Source organism: Heliangelus exortis, chromosome 3 (genome assembly GCF_036169615.1).
Source record: "Heliangelus exortis chromosome 3, bHelExo1.hap1, whole genome shotgun sequence".
In the NCBI taxonomy this organism is placed as follows: Eukaryota; Metazoa; Chordata; class Aves; order Apodiformes; family Trochilidae; genus Heliangelus; species Heliangelus exortis.
In genome coordinates this window covers 91,220,170-91,235,473 of record NC_092424.1, presented here as the reverse complement: position 1 = coordinate 91,235,473, position 15,304 = coordinate 91,220,170, and the positions used below count along the sequence as shown (strand labels likewise).

General features: G+C 39.1%; 1 protein-coding gene across 10 annotated transcripts in view; it reads left to right on the top strand.

The window, feature by feature from the left end:
* MLIP (muscular LMNA interacting protein) overlaps positions 1-15,304 on the top strand; it is a 104,718-nt gene that overhangs the window by 3,692 nt on the left and 85,722 nt on the right. Inside the window, exon 1 of one of the 10 annotated variants that reach the window (XM_071741715.1) lies at positions 1,100-1,271. The exons of the other annotated variants lie outside the window; for them this stretch is intronic. Coding sequence (XP_071597816.1) covers positions 1,209-1,271 — 63 coding nt within the window. The 5' untranslated portion in view covers positions 1,100-1,208. Of the gene's footprint in view, positions 1-1,099; positions 1,272-15,304 lie in introns of those variants that run through there. 10 annotated transcript variants of the gene reach the window in all.

Genomic DNA, 15,304 nt, shown 5'->3' with positions numbered 1-15,304 from the left:
AGCAGAGTAGAAAAGTATGCCTGGTTTTGTCTGTCATTTCCACAAAGACAACTGAAACATGCCAAATGAAAAAATGTTTTCACATTTATCTAGCTAGCTACTCATTTATTTCTTTTAGAGAAGTCATCTTTTACCAGTGGGTTGAGAGCAGAGGGAAAGGATTTTCTTTACTAGGCATTTAGTGAGGTTCTTAAACTGCAAGCTTTACAAAGAGCTATGCTTTTCTAAATGAACAACATTCTGACTATTCTCATGGCAACCCTTTTCTGTGTGACTCTGTGTTGTGGCACTTCCTCTTCCCTTGCTGGTACATGCAAAACCAGCCTTGTGTGTGGATCATCCCCGAGATAACGTGAGCCCAGTTGATGTGGCAACTGGAGGGTGTGTTATAAACCTTGGCATCCACAGCAGAGCCACCAAGAGGTTCCCTGCATCCTGCACTTTCTAATATTGGCCCTTCTGACTTCATTGTTGTGAACCAGAGCCAGGTTACTCTTCTACAGTCAACTAGCAGACTCCACAACTAACATCTGTGTGGGTATCAGCTCTGTTTTGGAGGTTTACTGATCATTTGTTGTACTCAGGGTTGCTCACAGTGCCAGCTGAAAGTTTTGCAATTCTTTCTGCATTTTGAAGGTATTGTGTTCTGATATTAGAAAAGGAGAAAATGCTCTGCATGAGTGTTTATTAGGGTAGCTCAGTCCTGAACACACAGCAAGGAAAGATCAATAGTCATGCTAGAGCACCAATTTAAACTATTGTTCTGCATGCTTCCTGACTCTACGAGACAACATGTGGGGCCAGTTGGTTGTATTTATTATTTTGCTTGCTTAATAGTCTCGGTGAACACAAGTTAGTGCTACTGAGACATAGCTATTCATTTTCATGGACTTTTTCAGTAGGAGCTCTTGGTGTAGAGAGGGAAAGAGGGGAGTCAATGGGGCTGGTAACCAAAGTCTCTCCTGAAAAATTTGCTGTGATGCCAAACCAATGTTTATTGTTATCAGAGGCAGCTGCCTGCCTTCTCTCCACACGTCTATTTGTGGATTTTCGACAGCTATAAATGGAAACATGAGCTGACCAGAAATCACCACAGTGCTGTCTGATACTCCTCTCCCCCAACTCCAGAAGTACAGGGATTTCTAGCATGTAGTCAGAGTAAATCACTTCTTCTCAGGATATCAGGGTGGTTTTTCTTCCCTTGGGAAATGGAGTTAGGAAAACATGACAGAAAAGGATCAGGAAAGGAAGCTTTAGAAGAAAAGCAAATGGTAAGGTATCTTGAGAAATGTAGATATTTTAATTTTTATTTATATTTTTAACTATCATGATAAGAAGGAAAGGCAAATAATCTATTATACTTTATAGGAATATTTCTTTGCTTTCTTGAACCACTGACCTTGAAGATTAATGTATGTTAATTCAATTTTGGTAGTACATTACTGTGGAAATTATGAAAAATTGTGAATGCGTCTTCTGTGCATATGAAGTGCAAAATCTGGTCTAGTTCAACATTGATTCATTATTGTAACCCAAAGTGATAGTTAATAGTCTCTGGTTTTCTTGGATTTTTCTTGAGGGGCTATTACATATCTTTGCACATTATTTTCCATAACTTTAGATCAGTAGATGGCATCTGAAATTGTTTTCCTGTGTCTGAACTGAGTCTGGAGCTTACTAAAAGGCCAAAACAAATTATTAAGAGAAAGTGAAAACAGTCAAGACACAGCTTATTCCTAATAAGCGTAGGCTTGAAATGTGATTTATAATCTGCCTTGCATTAACGAGGTTATTTTCTTGATACCACAAAAAGGGAAGTTTATTCTTGGTTTTGCAAAGCTGTGAAGAAATGTGGCCATCACTTCTGTTAAGAAACAAATTAGCATTGATTCTTTTAGCACTTATCTGAAATAGCAGTGGTGTGGTTTTGGTTTGGTTTTGTGGTGGGACAGCATTTACTTCTGTTTAATCACATTTGCCTCAGCTAGCCCCAGTTAAGTGAGACTTGGCAAGCTTGTGTGTTAATAGTTTTAAGTACAACTTCACAGAGGTAATGTGCACTGGGTAGGAAGTATGGTTAGTAATGACAAGGCCTTAAATTACTTTCTTTTTTTTTTAAATGAAAAGAAGTATTTATCTAAAGTATGATATCTGAAAGAACATTGTTAAAACTTCAGCATACAGTTGTACCATGAATTTTGTCTAATGGTTTACTTGTTCATTTTCTCATGAATGAATTAATACTTAAGACAGTGACATCATTTTGAAGTTGTGGTTGAAATATAAAATATAAGGAAAACTTCACAACTAAAACCAATTGTAAAATTCACAAAAGCTTCAGGGAAGCTTGCAGAAGAAATGTTTGAAATGCTTTTCTAGCTCATGTGTGGAGAAAATATATAGCAATGTAATCAGACAGTATGATTATCTAATTGCAGACTGCACCCTGCCGCACAAAGAATTGAGGAGACAGCCTTAAGTGAGGCTTTTCCAAAATGCAGAGTGCTTCATTTGGAACCCCAATGATCTTTTGATAAGGTTCTCTGAGTGCATAATTTAATATTTTTAAGAATGGCAAACTGAAGAAAATAGAGACCCCACTGATGGGAACCACATTAATATCCATGCCAGGTCATACAGTGTTCAGTAGTTTCAAAAATGAATCTTCCTAAGACATCAAGCTAAGAGAGCCTCTGTTAGCAGCAGCAAGTCACATCCCTGTGGGTTCTCAGCAAGGGGGATGGAGGATGCAGGTTGCACATGGCTGTGCTGACAGTGGAGGAATGTCCTGGCCCCACACCAGTTCTCCTACACCTTTCCCTATCCCCTTCCAGCCAAGCCCTGGACCCAACTCCATCCCCTTCTCTCTTTCCTACTATGTTTAGCCTTAATGCCTTTCTTTCCAATTGCTAGATGGGTTTTGCTTTACCCCCCAATTTTTTTTTCTTTTTTTTTTGTACCTCCTTTTATTGATTTTTATTGCTTTTATTGATTCTGCTCTTTTCTTTTTGTCACATGCAGAACAGGGCAATATTCAAATGCTACATGCAACCAGTGCCTATCTGTGGTACAAATATTATTTATACATATTATTGTTGATGTCTATTCCCATATTTAACTTAGTAGTGATAACACTTAAGCTATTTAACATTATCCTTTAAACCAGATGATACTCTGTACATGTGTATCTGGATAATACTTTCTTTTATATATATATGTATATATTTCATAGGAGCTTGGGAGAACTCATTTGCAAAGGGAGTTCAGGAGATCTCTAGCCCAATCTTCTGCTTAAAATTACTATGGAGTCAGGACAGGCTTCTCAGGGCTTTACCCAGTTGAGACTTGAAAACTGCCAAGGATGGAGGCTGTACAACCTCTCTGGACAAACTGCTCCCCTGCTCAGTTGCCCTCACAGGGAAGAAGGCTTTTCACATCAAGTCAAAGCTTCTCTTGTTTCAATTTTTGTTCAGTTCTCCCTCCTCTTGCAATGCCTTGCTGTAAAGAGCCCTGGATCCACCTCCTCAGTAGCCTCCCACAAGTACTTGGGCTGCTGTTAGGTTCCCCTGGAGCCATCTCTTAACAAGGCTGATCAAGCCTACCCCAGTCCCCTCTGCTTCTCCCTGACCATCTTGGTGTTCTCCAAGCTGTTTCAATCCTTTAAAGTGTTCCCCTGGAAGGCTCCAAACTGGATGTCCTATTCTAGAGGTAGTCTAGTGGATGCTGAGTAGAGGAGGATAATTTCTCCCCTTATGCTATTGTGCTCCTGTGAGCACAGCCTGGGATTCTGTTCTTGCCAGAGCTCAATTTCCTCTTGCTGCCCCCCAGAGCCTCCTCAGCAGAGCTGGCCCCCAGGCACTTGGGCCCCAGACTGAATCACTGACAGGGACCCTTCCATCCCAGGTCCATAATGCTCCTGTTGACCTATTCCTCCAGCCTCCCATGGACTCACTGAATGGAAGCCCTGCCTTCAGGCAGGAGTCTTTCATTCCAGGTAGCTCATAACCTCCTCTGGGTCATAGAATTGTAGTGATTTGGGTTGGAAGGTTTAAAGGTCATCTAGTCCAACACCTCTGCAGTAAGTAGGGGTATCTTTAACTACATCAGGTGGCTCAGAGCCCCATCAAGCCTGACCTGGAATGTCTCCAGGGACTGGGCCTCCAGGACCTCTGTGGGCAACCTGTTGCAGTGTTTCACCACCATCACAGTAAAGAACCTCTTAAAGAAGTCATCGTTGGAGATGTATAACAGAAAAGACCCCTGTACAAAGAGTACAAAGCATTAACCATGAATGTCTGAGCCTGTTGGTTCTATCAGCTTTTTAGCTGCCTGCATCTTCACCCACCAGGCTGTCATGTTCTCATGTGGTCAGACCTTATCAGTGAAGGGTGAGGCAAAGACATCACTGAGTCACCCCAGCCTTATCTGTACCTGCTTCTACCTCCTGTGCTGCCTTTTTGCACTTCAGCTCAGTTACTAATTCCCTGCTTAGTCATGTAGGTGTTCTAATAAGTCTGCTTGTCGTCCTGAGTCTCAGCATGAAGTCTTGCAGGTTGGAGAGGAAGTGGAAGAGGTTATTTTCACAGGCAGCTCCTTTTGTTTCCGAGCTGCCTCCCGTCAGATCCCACTTACCAGCTCCCAGATAAGTTGAAGTCAGTTCTCGTGAAGCCCAGGGTCTTTGCTCTAATACTTGTCTTCCTCACTCCCCACAGGATCTTCAGCTTCACTATTTCACAGTTGATACAGCCGAGCCTGTCACTGAATATCACATCTGTTATCCTTGACACCCCTCAGAATTCCCCGGGCCTGCTTGTGTCCTCTTGTTTTGTTCTCCACCACATCAGGGAGGCTGAAGTCTCCTGTTAAAAGCATTGTGATATGGGTATTTTCTTGAGTTGTTTAAAGAAGTTGTGACGAGCATTGCCCACTTTCTCCCCTCAGATGTATTGCCACCCTCCCTGACATTTCCTCTGACCCTGACCCACAAGCTCTCACCCAATCCTCTTGTCCAGCCAATTGCTCCACACACCTGAGCTCCTGCTTTACACAGAGAGAGCTTCTCCTTATCTTCCCTGGCTGACTTTCTGAAGAGCTTCTGTCTGTCCACTGTAGCACTACAACTATGTGAGATGACCCAGATCATCTCAGTTATTTCTACAATGTCAGAGTTCAATGACCTATGTATAATTTTATGTTTGTAAGACAAATCTTGGCTTGTATACTTTGTTACAAATATTTCTACTTATTTTCAAAAGAACACAGCCTATATCACCCTGAAAACATTCTGATTGCAGTGCAACAATCAAAGAGAGACCAATTCTTGCTCAAAGTATAACCTCAATAGAGGACAAACTCTCAGACAATTTTATTAAGTGGTATTGTACCTTTACATTCACTGCTTCCTGTGGATGAGATAAAGGATGTAACATTCTCTATAACTTCAGGCTATTTCATTTAATATTTGTGAAATCTATTGTTAAAGAATTCTTGTCCTTTGCATCCTGGAGGAAGAGTCCCTGGCAGCCAGAATACTGAAGAGTGTCTTTGTGTGGTGCTGGTTGTGAAAATGGAAGATAATGGAGGGCCCATTTAGTGATGGGAAAATAGGATGACTCACTATAAAATAGATTGGACTACACAGATGGACTCAATTTTCCTTTTTGATTTTAGTGTAGGTCAGAAGGATAGAGTATTTCTAGTTTCCCTGTTGAAATGACAGCTCAGCTCCAAACAGTATGTTTACATTCTGAAGTCCTCCATTTATCCATGTTGCCTCTGTTATTTGAAATAATTTTGATAATATTTCACACTTCTCTGTTTCCTATTTGATCTTTCTTTCCCCATGAAAATACAGCACATGAAATACTGCACTTAAGCTAACATTTGTACTGGTATGTTTAACAGGAAACATTCAATCTTTGTATTTTAGTTTGCATTATAAGGGTTTTTTTCACTTTTTGTTACATTAGGTAATGATAAGAGAAGAACAGTCAGATAGAGAAAATAAATTAAATCAAACAAATATATGGATCATACATAATAACATGCACTGCTTGAAATGTCATCACAGTTAGTTTTGAGATGACAGAATATACTCTGTAAGAAGAGGCTGCAGGACTTTGTTTAGATATTTAGCATTTGCTGTGGATGCAGCTCATTTAGAGTGAAGCAGCTCAGATCAACCCCACACGAGTAAAAGAGTGATTAACCTTTGTACACAGGTGGCAACAGCAAAGCATACCAAAATCAGGTATTCTCTGTGGGAAGTGCTGTGGGGAAGACTATTCAAGAAAGATAGCCCATTTCCTGAAGGCTGCCACCTAAGGAATTGCAAAGAGGATGGAGAGTGGTGACTGATATGGTGATGTTTGCCCAGAATTGCACATTTAGTTGTTGATTTAACCAGATGTAAACAAGATGAGATGTGAGTACGGGACGGGAAGGGTTTTCTGAAGAGCAGAAGAGGAGATCTGGGTGAAGGCTGGTGGAAATGGGCATGGCAGGAGGTACCATGTACAATCAGCCCCCCACAAGACCCTCTTCTGCTAGGCCACTCTTGCTTTTTGCTGGTGAGAGCTGGCATCAGAGAGCCAGAGACATCAGCCTCCAGGCCCAGGCTGTCCCTTCTTTGCCAGGAGCAGGACTTCAGAGTGTCTACAGCAAGAAACTGGTAATATATTAGCACAAAGGCAATTGCATGTCACTGTGCAGGTATAAGAAGGTGGGCAAGACAGCACCTGGCTAGAGGATCAATATTTCCTCTTGCATACTGAGAGATGAGGTATTCCTGCCTAGCTGTGTGGCTGTGAGTCATGGATTACTCCAGCACATGGATTACACCACTGATCACCACGGAGAAAGGAGCAAACTTGGAGGCTGCAAGTAGCAGCATATTTTTAGCACTGTTGATGTGACATTAAACAGGACCAAGGCAAGTGGGAAGCACTGAATCCTGATCTGCCCTCCTTTCTAATCCTGTCACTTAGCTCTTGCCTTACTGGATCTTATGCTGCCTTTTCTTTAACCTGGTGCCAGTGGTACAGAGGTGCTGCTGAAACACTTGAGGTAGGCTTTGGTTGCATCAATGGGGAAAGAGCTACCTTGGAGAGATGTCATCAGCACATTTTTGGCTGGAGGTTACATGGAACGTTACCATGCAGTCTCATGCAGGGATTCAGAAGGGCAGGGCAGCAGATTCCTGCAGGGACTTGAATGTGATGGTAAAAGAGCCTTCTTAAGAACAAGTAGCAATTGCATATTTTTACTTTCTGGGGTGATGAAATCTAAGAGACCCTCTAACAGCTGGATCAGCTGCTATAACAAAGTAATGCAGGACTATTCAAATTATTTCATTTTGTATTAAGCAACAGAGAAAGGAGTATGAAGAAACAGACACCGATGATGATTTAACACAGTTCTGGGAAATGTTTCTGGGCACTGGAGCTCTTTTGAGTTCAGTTAAATTGAAAAATCAGTCTGTGGTATGGTGTTGGTGCTTGCCTGGATGATACCCACGAGTAGCTTGAGAGTTAGAATGGGCAAGAGACCATTCCCAGAAATAAGTATGGATATTGGGACAATTATTGAGAAAAATCATGTATTGTGAAAAGATATTCCCCAGAGAGTTATGGGTGATATTTTGGAAGATGTTCACTGTCCATTGCTGCTGCTAACATTGAAGTCTGGGACAAACACCAGGAAAAGCTCTTTCATTAGAAGTATAAAGAAGCACAGGAACAACCAGGGAATTTGCAGACTATCTGCCCTGGGAGATTTTCAGGGTTCAACTATATGAAACCACGTCTGACTTGACCTTGCTTTGGCAGGAGTCTTACTTTGGAATGGATGCTGAGTGGATGACCTCTGGAGGTCCCTTCCAAACAATATTTCTTTCATTCTTTGATTTTGAATCTTCACTAATGCATTTCTCATCAAACATGCTACTAGCTTTTTCCATCTGCAAGACGCTTTTAACACATTTAACACGGGTACACCATGAGGCTGTGCATATCATTAAGACCTCCTCATTCTTGTCTTACAAACCTGCTGTTTTCAATCCACTGTCCTTTTTTGAATTTTGAAAGTGTTCAATAATGCAGCAGTGGCATTAAATCTGTTACTTTGATATGAATTATTGAAAATAAATCTTCTTGACAATGAACAGAATAAAAGGAAAGAACTGATTGATGAAAGGGAGAAAGAAGGTGGCTGTTAACCAAGGTAGGCTTTGAAGGCAACAGGCAGAAAAGCAATATCAAGTTTCTGTGTTAGCTTTGTATCAGCTATGAAATTCATCATATTTCAATATATTTTGCCCATATTGCCCTTCCTTGATACACCTTTGGATTCTATTTGCATACTGGTAATTAATGATTGCTTCTCAAAATAATTTTCCTAACTACATTTTAGACATTGAGTACAAACATTCAAGCACTAACTTATCCAGAAAAATTATTGAGCTATCAGAACATCTGTTTTTCTGCTTGTCTTTCAAAATAAGCTGGTGCTGTAGCAGCAAGGATGCAGTAACTTCATTGATATTTCTCAAAAAACTTTATCAGGATATTTGATTAAAATATCTCTCCCAGGGAAGGCAGTGGTTGCTTTTTCTCTTTCTTTTTATTAAAAAATATGTTCATACTGTGTACTGTTGACTATTAAATGAACTCAAAATAATGTATTGAGTCTCTGTGAAGTGATGGTTGGGTTTTTTTTCATCTCTCCTTGAGGAGATTGGATGAAGAGAGTGGAAGCAGGGTAGCTTACATCTCACTTTTTAAATATACAGCCTGCTGCACTGGTGTTAGCCAAGGCAGGGTGAAGAAACTCAACCTGTGTGTGAAATGAATTTTGATGCAGGTAAATGAGAAGATGAACTGATGAACACCTATAGCTTTCTAACAAGGTGGAAAATGGTGCAGTGCCTGGTGGTCCTTCGCGTCTTTTTTCACAAGCAGAAAGTTTTCCATAACGGTTCTGCATTTCCACAAGAAACTTTTGTTCACATCTGATTTTTTCATTTTTATTATGGAACAGATAGCTGAACTATCAATTATCTTGTCCAATAACAAAATACTCTTATGTTTTTTCAGTAGTCCTGTCATCAAATCTATTTGATGATGTTCTTTTAAGACAAGATTGATCTTGCTTGAAAGAAATGGTCTTATAGGAAACCTTTCTGCATTAAATGCTGCATTGTTGAGCGTTAATGAGGAGCGTTTTCCAAAGGACTGGTGATGTTATATAGTACATACTGCAAAATAGTTTTTGATGTAATTTTTACTATATTCATCACTACTCTGTAAGCTTAAAGGGATTGATTAAGTATGGATTGAACTAATGAAGATTTGTTCTTAACGAAAAGGAATGAAAGCAGATTTGCTGAATTTAAATAGAATTTTTTTGCTCAACAGCTTTTTGTTTGTTCAGAATTCTAAAAAGTGGAAACAGAGGGCTGAAGCTTTTAATATGTTGAATTGTACACAGGTGAATGCCTTCGTACTCCAGAATGGACAGATAGAAATCCAAAAAGCAATTTCACACAATTTGAACCATTACCATTCTGTTATGGCTATTTTCTGTTTCTTATCTTGATCCTGAAGAAAATTTTTAAATGAAGCATGGGAAAATTAGGAATTTTTAAATGCTATGTTATTAAATAATGTGAAATAAATCCGTTGGATTCACCTGAACCACTTGAAATTGAAGACTGTGAAAATAGTCTTTTTTTTTTTTTTTCTCCTGTTGAACAGCTTTACAATTCTTTTCATAGTGGTTCCACACATTTCACAAAAAATTATTGACAGCACATTTACCATTACATGAATCTTTTTGCTGCTTCTGAGAAATATTTCTGTCGGTAATGATTTTATATAAGAAATATGCTCGAAATTAACATTACAGTTTTCAAACTCAAGCAAAAACTAAGCCACTTGGTAAGTGTACTGTGAAATGCATCTAGATAAAAAGCCAGGTATTATCTCAAGTAAGTGATAATCAGAGATTGTAATTTTTAGCAAACCTCTTGAGCTAAAAATGTACCCTGTCTTTCAGTCTCAGACAACAGTAGCAAAATGCAAAGTGTTAGCATTTCAGATCCCAGCAAAGAAAGGGACATGACTTGTCTGTTTTTCTTTAGTAGATGTTTTCACTTGTGTAATGAAATTAATCTCAGTTGAAAATGCAGCAGCCTTCATTATAGTTACTTACAAACCAGTCAGTGAGCTGACAGTGCTATTTGCATAAAAAATAAATAAAAGTCCCAGGAAACTGTCAGTGGTTTATTTATCAGGAGAGGTTTAGCTAAGTCTAAAAAAACCTTTTTTTTTTGTTTGTTTACTTTTTTATAGAAATTATCCTAGTTCATAGTGGTTTTCTGCAACAGAAAGTCTATGTGCTGAAAGATTAAAATGATAAATTATTCCTGTAATGAAGTCAATCTTTAATTCCTCCCCAGTTTCTAAGGTGTAGAAGTCAGGGCTGAGGGGGTCCAAGCTTGCCAAGCTTACCAGTGAGTTGTGCTGATGTAGTGCTGCATCATGGGATGGATTGCCCTGGGTTTTCAGTTTAAATTCTGGAAATTAGGATTATTTGAGCAAATTTAATTTTTTCTCTGTGTTTTATTCATAAGTGTTATGACATAAATGTCACTAATAGGGTTATGGGCTATTTCTTCTCAAATGGTGATTGAGTTTAGGAATCACCACTACCAGCTACCTCAGGATATGCAGTGACCTGAACAAAAGAGAGAAATTACCCTCAGTGATCTTGGAAGTAAAATATGGTAAAATAAACCCTAATGTCTCATCTGTCTACTTCCAATTGAATATTTTTGCATTTTTCAGAACATGAGCTTCCTGACATATGCAGAAAATGTAAGTAAAATTGTTGATATGTCCAAAAAAAAGGAAACTTGGCATTTTCATCCTCCCACACCATGGCAGTCAAAAGGATGAATTCAGAAAACTGTTCTGCACACTGCAAAGGGCTCTCAGAAGTTAACTACTGGTAGGAAGAGATAAGTTAAAGCTCCTTCATAAAACTAGCAAAATTTGTGGATATTACTAAAATTTTAGAAGTAGAAATGATCAGACCACTTCCTAGGATTGCTGTCTCACTGTCTCTGTGAAGTGCTTCAGTACTGCAGATGTGTCCATGCAAAGATTTGGAAATAAATTTCATGTTGCTCTCTACAGTGTAAGGGAGGGGGTGTGAGCCAAGGCATTGCAGTGTCAGAGTGTGCTTTGACAGATGCTGACACTGATTTTCAGAATATGCTGTTGTGTAGCAATTAATATTACATACTCCTTAAAATTCAGAAGTTAATTAATTTGAAATCTTGATCCTGCTATTCTTAAAACATCTCCTTTCTCTTTTATACATAACTTTCGTGATAGGAAATGCCTTTCAGAAGAGAATTACTTATATAGTCATATTTTTGTTGTGTATTGTAGATAATACTTGTCCATGAAAATTCCTATTATAAGGTTGCAATCAGTGGTCCTGAGTTCTGTTTGTCTTACTGTTTCTCATACAAAATCATACAGATTTAGATGTTCCTTCATTCATGATGCAGAGGAAGGTCTGAATATTTGTCTCTTTTCAGACTTCTTAAATAATAGCCATTTGTTCTGTGGTGGATATGTATCTTTGATATAAGGGCTTTTACATAAAATGTAAATAGTTACCAATAGTTGTCTCACTGAGCTGTAGCAGTAATTCAGTTTAATAGTTGTTTGCAAGTGCAGAAGTATATCATAGTTTATTTTGTAGCTACCTGATTTAATATCTATGAGAGGGCAAAATTCCTTAACAGATATCCAGCAGCTTACAGGAGTAGTCCAAGAATTTATCAAATATTCATTGCATGTAAATCATTTAGAATCATAGTCAATGACACCAAAATATTTAAGTTCCTTAAAAAGCAGATAACCCATTTCAATCAATGTTTGAGTGAGCAGATGATAATTTTCCCAAAATCTGTTGTCACTTACATGTGTACATCTTCTCATGTGTTGTCTATATTAGGTAAAGTAATGATCTGTGTGGCATGTCTGAAATACTGTCCTAGAGGAAAACAGGTGCCAAAGCATGAAGAACAGTGGTTTTGTATTTGGTTATGCAGCTATAGACAGCATTTGCACATGAAAGTGTGAAGGGAGCTTGTTTTTTGGTGATTTTTTTTTTTTTTTATGTGGGGGTTGTGGGTTTTATGTGCAAGAGAGACTTTTGGTCTTGTTGAACAGAGAGTAAAATGAATCAGGTAGCATTCAGGATTCAAAACGGTTGTTTTGAAAAGCAGTGGAAACTCTAAATAATGCATAAATATTAATAATCCTTTCATCAGCATTAGCACTACCAATATTATAATTTTAGATTAAGTATGTTGCAGTTTCACCCATGAATCATTTAAATCAGGGCCTCCCAATTCAAGGTTAAGAGCAAATACACAACCAATGACTGTTCTTGCCTCTAGAACACATTGCACATGCTATTGTTCACTAAATTCTTCATGTAAATTCTTTGTAAAGGTCTTTCGAGTCAAGATATTTATTTTAAACTGATATTGAGTATATGGCAAAAGCAGTGTTTCATGTCATCTTGAAGCAATCTTCAGAACCCTGTAAACAGTTCATTTTTTCCTCTCTAAATCGTGACTGAAGATCCCAACATATGCTGTGCTCAGTAAATAATTCTGTGACAAAATGTCTGTAATTTTAAATACATAGATTTTATAAACAGGAAGATATTGCCATAAATTATAATTTGTGTACGTTTTTGTGCTGGAAAATGATGTCTATTTAACAGAAGTTTTAATTAAGTTTTAGAAGTGTAGTTATGCCATAAGTTGAAGATACTTGCTTTGTTTTTGCTATCATTTCACAGGAACGAACACATCTGACTTACAGAACAATCATAGAAATGTCTGATAATTGTATGCTGAAATCAGTTATTTAGAAAATGACTAAAATAACTAGCTAGCTATTATGTGGCATGGTGAGTGCCTAGGGTATTTATAACTCTTAAACCACAAAGAAGTTGAAAGCTATAGTTGAACATTTAAAACTAGACATAGAAACACCATTTCTCAGCAAAGGTTATTTGCAACAGCCTATTATTTTAAACATTTCTTTCATTATATTCTCCTTTGCTAAGCTTACATTTTTGTTCTATTAGTGTAATGTTTCATCCTACTCTGCTCTCCTCCATCTGAACAGCAATGCTGCAGCATCAGAAATTCCCCCGGTGCCTGGCTCTTCTCCTCAGCATCTTGTGCAATCACAGAATTATAGAATGGGTTGGAAGGGATCTTAAAGATCATCTGGTTCCACCCCCCTGCCATGGGCAGGAGCACCTCCCACTAGACCATGTTGCTCAAAGCCTCATCCAGCCTGGCTTGAACACAGGGAAGTGGGTACCCACAGCCACAGCTTTCTGGGCAATCTGTGCCAGTGTCTCACCACCCTCACAGGAAAGGCAATGCAGCATCCCTGCTTTTCCTGAGCATTGCATGCTGCCTATCAGGAGCTGTGAGTCTGAGAGACCTGATGAATAAACCCCAAACTGGCTTAGGGTAAGAGATAAATACTTTGATGCTGAGCTGAGCCAAGGCAGTAGCCCGTTTGGGCAAGTAATAGTGGTAGCACGGGTACCTATAGATGCTTTAGTCCCCAACTTTGGGCATGGGGTTTTGCAGATGCTGAAAAGTGTTGGACATTGAGAGGAGGATGTGTAGGGGTTGAACAGTCAAACCAAGGAGCACTTTTGAGGCATAGTTGTGGTGTACACCACAATTTTTTTATTATTGCACCAGGGGTTACAGACATAGTTGTTGTGCATACATGAGACAAGGCTTGGGAAGAAAGCAGAGAGTAAGAGAGGAGAAGTAGAGAGTACTAAAAATCACTGTGAGACTGAGGATAAAAAGTAATAGCAGTCAGAAATGGGAGAAACAAAAGAAAAGGAAAAAAACCCCAACAGAATTAGTATTTAAAAATGAAGTAAAAACACCAAAAGGGATGTGAGTGAGAACTAAATAGATAAGTGTGAATGAAAGGTGTTCAAGAAACATGGCAAAAGAGAAAGACAACAAAAAGTAGGGGGACATGATGGACCGAATATTCTGCAGCTGTATGTTTTTAAAAATTGATGTGTGTGAAGTGAATAGCTGTTTTACTGATCAATCTAAGACTTGATCATTTGCACATAATATTGTTTCCTCACGCTTTTGGTAAATAATTGTGTCAAATTCACAGATTACTTGCCAGAACACCTGTAAGTAGCTTGAGAGGAAAAAAACTCCTTTTGCTAATGTGTTTATAACAAGCCTTCACACTGATGAAGTGATTTTCCCAACATATGTTAATTTCTCACTAGACACTTTTATGCATCTTCCAAGAAAGAGTTGATATGTGCTTTTTGACATGTTGCAGGATAAGGGATTTCAGCACTGAAACCAAAACTTCCCTGCTGTTGCATTTGGTTGCTGGCTTGATTAGCATAGCTTTCCATGTGGGTTGATACTGATACTAGGGACACCTCTTTCTGTACAAACAAGTTTTGCCATTGGCTCCCATACCTGAGAGCAGCTGAACCGTGAACAGTTCCCTCCTTTCCCTCCAGCGCTTTTATAAAAATCACTTGACTGCACTTGTTACTCTGTCTTACACAAATGATTTTATGTTGATCTATACAAATAGATGTAGATAGGTATAGAGAAGACTTTAATGTCTGAGGTTAGCCATGTATCTAGGAGATATATTTCTGCACAAGGAAGCCAGGAGTGATGCTTTCTATCATATCTTCAAACGAGAACACCTCAGCTCTTCACTTAATTTACTTCCTTGGTTGATAGCTCCCCAGGATCCGCAGACACTCCTCCTTTGCTCCTGTTCTTTTCATGCCAAAGATTGCCTTCTCACTCATCAGCACTAGGCAATGTCACATTTTTGGTTGACCTCTTGTTCTCCCTTCTCTTCTGAAGGGTTTACAGGAACCGTGTCACCCTGGCTCACTGCACTCCAGGCATGCGAGGCAGCCGCTGTGCTCCAACCTGGCTGCAGCTCTGCCGATAATAAAAAGAATTGTACTTTCACACCTTTGCAGAGCTCTTCAGTCCCGTGGTTGGGCCTTTATTTGAAGCTAGAGATAACCTCACTCTTTTTCAGCAGCCTGGAGTAATATCAGATAACATAAATTAGATTCTGTGGTTGCCCTGGTTGGCTGTGGGATCTCACAAGGTTATGTTCTGGTTCCTTTAGTTTCTTTTCAGTTGTCTTCTGTCACAGCAACAACAAACTGCCCA